General features: G+C 37.5%; 1 protein-coding gene across 1 annotated transcript; it reads right to left on the bottom strand.

Annotated features, from left to right (window-relative positions):
* Positions 1–1,984: 1,984 nt before the first annotated feature.
* Positions 1,985–5,477, bottom strand: myl7 (myosin, light chain 7, regulatory). The gene is made up of 7 exons (XM_026945688.3): positions 5,337–5,477; positions 5,031–5,129; positions 4,843–4,918; positions 4,508–4,612; positions 3,842–3,920; positions 3,690–3,738; positions 1,985–2,252 (listed from the first exon to the last, which is right to left on the bottom strand). Exons 1-7 carry the CDS (start codon positions 5,337–5,339, stop codon positions 2,148–2,150), a joined length of 516 nt encoding a protein of 171 aa, XP_026801489.1. The 5' UTR covers positions 5,340–5,477; the 3' UTR covers positions 1,985–2,147.
* Positions 5,478–7,160: the final 1,683 nt, after the last annotated feature.

The following is a 7,160-nucleotide window of genomic DNA, read 5'->3' as shown; positions in this document are numbered from 1 at the left end:
CAGTACTATATCAGGTTCTGGGTACTGATTGGTTAATAATAACATATTCTAACAGAACGGTTCACAAGCACCAATGGGAGGGGAAGAAGGCGGGACTTTCGGAATGTGGGTGGGAAACATAACCGTGCCCACTAATCCACAAGTATTTGACAGATCTGCGCATGCGTATTGCGTTGCTGCTTCCGTTATTGGATTGATTTGGGTGGAGGATGTTTTACAGTTTTCTTTTTTTTAATATATATTTTTAAAGTACTTTGAAGAGACACGTTCAAAGAAGAATATGTGCAAGCTCAGATGTGTTCAGATGTTAAACCATTAAAAGTTGATATAAATCTGATTTACAGTTAATGCAGTTGACTTGGTGGTCACGTGCTGCCATCTAGTGACTATCAGAAAGCTTTATGAAGATAAAAAGTAAAATTTACATGATTTTTTTCAAAGTTGTAAGTTTGCTATTGTAAGTTTAGTGCCCAAATTCCAAATTTTGCTCCTTTACTTTTGCATTGGAGGTTTGAGGTTAAGTAAGGGCATTAAAAGCATGTTTATAATTTGAAATCAAATCATGATTCCGAGTTTAAAGAGTTATTCTGAAGTTTTAGGCACCGTGCACACACAGATTCCCACATTCACTCACACCTAGGGGCCATTTAGTGTAGCCAATCCACCTTCTGGCATGTTTTGGGTGGGATGAAATCAGAAAACCCAGAGGAAACCCACATGGACATATTGGAATATTGACAATAACAAGTTGAGTGTGTGATGATGTTAGAATACAGCTGGCATGACCACAACTTTAGCCTTATAACGAAAAAAAAAAAAAAAGACAGCAACATCCATCCATTTTCTGTACTGCTTATCCATTTACTGCATCCATTCTCTGAATAAAGCTCTATCTTATCTTATCCTATATAGGGTCAGCCGGGAGCCTGGAGCTTGTCCCAGGGAACAAGTCAGGGGACACACTGGATGGGGTGCCAACCGATGACAGGGCACAATCACACACACACACACACTCCCACACTACGGACAATTTGGAAATGCCACACTACGGACACAATGCCACACTATGGACAATTTGGAAATACTAAATGTCTTTGGACTGGGGGAGGAAACCAGAGTACCTGGAGGAAACCCCCAAAGCACAGGGACAACATGGAAACTGCATACACACAGGGTGGAGGTGGGAATTGAACCCCCCCGGAGGTGCGAAGCAAACGTCCTAACCACTATGCCACTCAAGAAAGTACACAGGAATATGTGTTTTGCATAAACGTTTATTGATAGAATACAACAACTGCCCTTAGACATCCATTATAATTGAGTTTTGACTAAACTAGTTTTCTGCTCTTTTCTTAGTACAGGAAAATGTGACGAAATTCATGTCTGTAGTAATTTACAGTGCTGTGCAAAAGTCTTAGGCACATGCAAAGAAATGCTGTAGTGGAAAGGTGCCTTCAAAAATAATGAAACTAAATGTTTCTACATTAAAAAAAAATACTATAAAGAGCAGTAAACAGTAATAAATGAAACAAAGTCAATATTTGGTGTGAAGATCCTTCGCTTTAAAAAAAAAATAGTCTCAGGTACAGTGTGTGCAGTTTTATAAGGAAATGAGCTGTAAGTGTTACTGAGCATCTTGCAGAAGCAGACACAGTTCTTCTGGAGACTTTGACTGTCAACTTGCTTCTTATTTCTGCAGCGAAACCCAGCAGCCTTCATTATGTTTTTATCTGAAAAGTGTCTCTTATGGAATCTGCTGCTTTCTTTACTGACATACAAACATTTTTCTGTAACATTTAATTTTGTGCTGGAAAACTAATGCTTGGAAATCTAAAATGTTTTTGTACTGAATCAATAATGTAGAAGAAATAAAATAAAAATCTATAACAAAGTTTGTACTAAAAAAAAAAATAGGGTGCCTAAGACGTTTGCACAGTACTGTACATATAAATTACAGATGGGGTAGATAAAGATTAGACTGAAGAAAGTTGGAGTATTCCTTTAATGATGATTATCATTATTGAAATACACGCCTCTCCCCCACAAACACACACACACAGACTCACAATCCAATCTAAATTCACTTTACCAACACTTTGTATCCAGTAGCCAGTTCAACCTGTTCACATATTTAATTAGTATTTTCTTTATGATTCTTCTTTCTCATCTCCGTGTGTGATAATGTAACAAAGAGATTTGTAGTCGATATTCCCGGACACGTCGATCGGGGCCAAGGAAAAAGCCTGCTCCACCTGGACAAGACATGGAGAAGCACAAAAGGCATTATTTAAATCTATAGTCAAATAACTACATATAACAATTATCCAAAAATCCCTGTCGAGTGTCTCTCCTTTATATCTAGGCTCTCTTTTTACCCTTTTAATGTAAACCATGACTTCTGACATAGGAAGGTAAAGACACTTGCCATCTCATGGTAAAGTTGCTCGGCAACTGGGAGGTCAAGCATAAAGCCAGCAATTTAGCTAGCTACCACTGGCTACCACAGCCGAGGAGTCTTAAATTATACCTCGTAAAAGCATAGTAACAGTGTAAACAAGGCAAACTTGTTAGGAATGTCCACTTTTCCCTCAGACATGCTGTTAAATCACTCCAGTGGCTCAGTGATTAAGGCTCTGGGTTACTGATCAGAAGCTCAGGGGGTTCAAGCCCCAGCACTGTTGGGCCCCTGAGCAAGGCCCTTAACTCTCTCTGCTCCAGGGGTGCTGTATCATGGCTGACCCTGTGCTCTGACCCCCAGGCTCCTAACAAGCTGGGATATGTGAAGCAAAGAATTTCACTGTTCTGTAATGTATATGTGACAAATAAAGGCTTCTTCTTCTTCTAAATCACATCAGGCAGAATAACATTAACGCTAGTATGCTTACTGTATATTTCCATGCACAATGCTGATTTAATAATTATTTAATTTATAACATACAATGCAAAATAATGTTAGTGTGGTTGTTTTTAGAAGGTACAATATCATGAAACAGTTTAGCTACAATTTTCAGTCAAAAAAATAGCAAACTTTTCCAATTTAGAGAAAAATGGAGAGGAGCCGTTTGGGAGCCAAAAGAGTCGACTCTTATTGGTGAACCGAGCCAAATGATTTGACTCTCTGAAGTTCTCATCACTACTTATCACACGGCAATTACCAAGCATGGGTCATTATCTTACAACACTGATGGGTTTAAATCACACATTACATTCAAGAACGGCTGAAAAAAAAGACATTTTGCAGAGTGCTGAACTCACTGAGATCCAAACTAGCAAAAGAGCTACCATGCGGCGTCACTGAGATGAAAACTGCACACAACATGTCGACGTATGCATGCAATTTGGGCTCATAAAGATTTTTCACAGTCATTCACCAACATCTGAGGAAAATATTGATGATCTCTTGAGTTTTGTCTTATTTCAACCGTCACTCTCTGTTTACATTTGCTTAATGGCTTCATGCTAGCTAGTCAAATTGTTTTCCTCAGTCACTTACAAGCATTATGCTCACATACCATATTTCTCAGTTGCCTAGCAACAGCGCTTTTGTAGTTTTAACCACTTAAGTGGCAAGTGTTAAGTGAATAAATGTCACTATGGATTCAATATTACAATGTCACTAAACTTGTCGCATTGTCTAAATTTGTAAGACAGCTCAAAAGCGTGCTGTGAAACCAACGGAGCAAACAAACCTCTTCTGCTGTGAACTTGTCTGCCTGGTTCATCAGAAGCCTTCTGAACCTGAGGTGGGGGAAATGATACCTTGTGAATTCTTCACCTCAGAAGTATGCCAACTTTTTTAATCTTCAAATAGAAATAAAACTTCTATGCTCTGCACACTCACTCTTCCTTATTGACAAAGCCGGTGCCCTCGGGGTCGAACAGTTTGAATGCGTTGAGAATGGTGTCCTCTGGGTCGGTACCTGTACGGAGAAACGTTCAGTATAACTGGTCAATTATATACCATAATAATCAACACTTCACATTATCAGCAAGGTCAAGGTCATTTGTGGGGAGCTTTTGTGTTACTAAGCTAATAAAAATCAAGAATTTGAACATATAAAGAATCTTATACCACAGCACGGTTTAAAGATCGAATCTGATTGGTCAGAAAGCGTGAATTATTTTCGCATAACAACACGGCTTGGAATGTAGTTCTGGCTGTAACATGAACAATAAGTTAATATTAATGTGCTCATCCTAATACGTTATCGTTTCTATAGTAACCACTTACACACAGGGACTTGTACGATGCTCAACATAAACTCAGACTAATAATAAACAGTTTACAGCAAAGTGTTTAATAAAGTAAAACATTAATCATTGATGTGGTGATGTGCTTTGAGAAGTTTATCAGCACAGGAAATTCCTCAAGACAGAGGTGCACTAATTTTGTATGACAGAACGGTCTGTCGTGTTTATTCCTTATTTAAATAAAATTTACTTTAACACTACTTTTAAGTTAATTTTGCTTTTGTATTCAGTCTAAAATTACCAGTTTTGTTCATACCATTGAGTTTTTCTCCAAAGAGAGAGAGGAAGACAGTGAAGTTGATGGGGCCTTTACCCTCAGCCAACATGGCATCCAGTTCTTCATCGCTTACATTCAGTTTTCCTTAGAGAGAGAGAGAGAGAGAGAGAGAGAGAACAAGTGAGATACAAGGGGCAGGTTTATTAGTTGCTAAATTGGTACACCTACATATATGTATATATATATATATATATATATATATATATATATATATATATATATATATATATTTATATATATATATATATTTATATATATATATATATATATATATATTTTTTTTTTTTTTTTTACGCAAGTTTATGTATTCATACCTAATTGTGCATAAGTTTCCTTCAGGTCTGTTTTCTTAATCACACCATCTCGGTCCTGATCAATGCAGCCAAAAGCCTGTAAATGAACCCATGATGATATTAGTATATATGATTTGTACTGCACAGTATAACTATAATATAGTATACTATAGAGATATAGTATAGTTATTATGGTAAATATACATCACCTCCTTGAACTCTTGAATCTGTGATTGCTCAAACATGGAGAAAACGTTAGAGGAGGCCCGCTGGGTGTTCTTTCTCTTCGCTGCTGTTTTTTTACTCGCCTGGTGAAAGAAACCAAAGATTTAAAGCACAAATGTCATTCTTATTATAATTATTATAGATCTATTGAACAGTAGTTTATTAAAACAATATAGAAATACCATTTTCTCTTATTTCATTTAATTTATTGTCGATATCGATTCCGGTATAAGATGGTTTGATATTTCACTGAATGCTAACTAGTCTAAGTGAAAATGGTGCATACTCACCATGTCTGCTGGCTCCTTGTAGCTCTGTGTGTGTGCGTGTGTGTCCGGGTCAGTGGGAGCTGATAGGGGCTTTATGTATAGCTCACCTTATCACTGGGCTCTTTATAAAAAGAACACATTGCCTCTCTCAGTCCCCTAAAAAGGACAGTTAGAGGGCCCTAAAACAGGAACCTTGATAAGGGTCTAAGTAGCTGGATTCCTGGGAGACCGAACAAGAGAGATTGGGAAGAGAGAGAGAAAAAGAGAGAGAGAGAGTTAGTATTTGTATTACACTTAATGCAATCTTTGATGTTATGTTACGAAATGAATCAGTTTTAGTTTCTTTATTGTGTTTTACATATTTTATATTTATACCTCAGTGCTGTTGATTTCTCAAAGGAGAAGGTGTTGATTAATTTTCTATAACAGCAGCTTTGACAATGGTGCCGGCTGTAATTCATATAAAAGGTTCATATTAATGCACTCATTCTAATACATTATCATTTCTATAGTAACGCATCATTCACAGGCACTAGTATAATCTAAGGATTTAAAAAAAGGCGATATTGTTGATATGATGAAGCCTTCTGCAAGGAGATGTTTATTTACCATTTATGGAGGGAGTCTCCAGTATCAGCACTTTGCAACAGGAAATTTTTCGCCACAGGAAAGTCTTCAGGAGAGAAGACATTCCCAGGATGCTTTCCAGTTTCTCTGTAACGTAACAAGCTGTACTTTTTGTCTTATTGACTTCAAGAAAGAAAGAAAAGAGGCGGGTCTGTGAATGGAAATGACTGTTTAAAACATTCCACAACATTAAATGTAATTATAAACAGTTACAAATGTCTTATTCAATAATAAATTGAAAATGTAATGGTTGGCAAATTTATTCGGTATAAGAGAAATAAAGCATCATAGGATGTGCTGTTATTGGAAAATAATTAGCACTGGGGTGGTAACAGTAACTCTGCTTAACAACAGGCTGCATCACACCACACCGTCATTGATTATTTTCCATAAGAGCATACCCCCAAGTGATTTATTCCTTATTTAGTATGACAAAAATCATGTCAGTCGTCTGTTTATACCACTACAGGTCACTTTCTTTACCCTTATTGGATTTGATACAAGAAGAAAGTCGACAGTTCTGTATCCTATTTTAGGCTTTATAGTCATGTGGGGAAGGTTCTGTCTAGAACCATATAAAGGGTCCATTCGTTCATCCCACTGAGAAAATCCTTAAAGGCTACATTTTTAGTAAAATATTCCAAGTAGAATAGTAACTGTTTTTATGAGTGCACCCACCAGTGACTGGTCCAGATCTGGACTAGTGTCCCGTCATATGACATGTCGTCTGACCTGGTGAAGAGTTAACTATTGTTATTGTGAGATTTTACCCTGACATGGCCAAGAAAAAAAGGTGTGATGTTGGTTCCTTTACTGGTTTCATAGTTAAGAGTCTCCCCTCTACTTCATCGAGTTGGTTTCATCACATTACAGGAGCTTGAGTACCAGAGCTAAAAATAGGATTTGCTCTGGAAGACTCAGTAGGTGTGGTTCAGCAGAGGAAATGGACAAACTGGGTGAAGAACATGCTAGAATCAACCCTTCTAAAGAGAGACACATCCAGATAACAGGGTAGACGAAAGTGACATCTGGAACCAACACAATCTCAGCAATCTCATGATGGACTGAGAGTCTTGGTTTGTTAGACCTCCTGACCATCCTGACCATATATGGAGTGACCTACTCTTACCTGACCATCAAAATGCAGTTGACTGGGCTCAGATAAGGTTAATACTGTTCCAATATTGGTCCCCAATTTCCATACTATTTTTTGGGTCT

This window comes from Pangasianodon hypophthalmus, chromosome 8 (genome assembly GCF_027358585.1).
Source record: "Pangasianodon hypophthalmus isolate fPanHyp1 chromosome 8, fPanHyp1.pri, whole genome shotgun sequence".
In the NCBI taxonomy this organism is placed as follows: domain Eukaryota; kingdom Metazoa; phylum Chordata; class Actinopteri; order Siluriformes; family Pangasiidae; genus Pangasianodon; species Pangasianodon hypophthalmus.
Note: the sequence above shows the minus strand (reverse complement) of the source record. Positions and strands in the feature narration are given on the sequence as shown.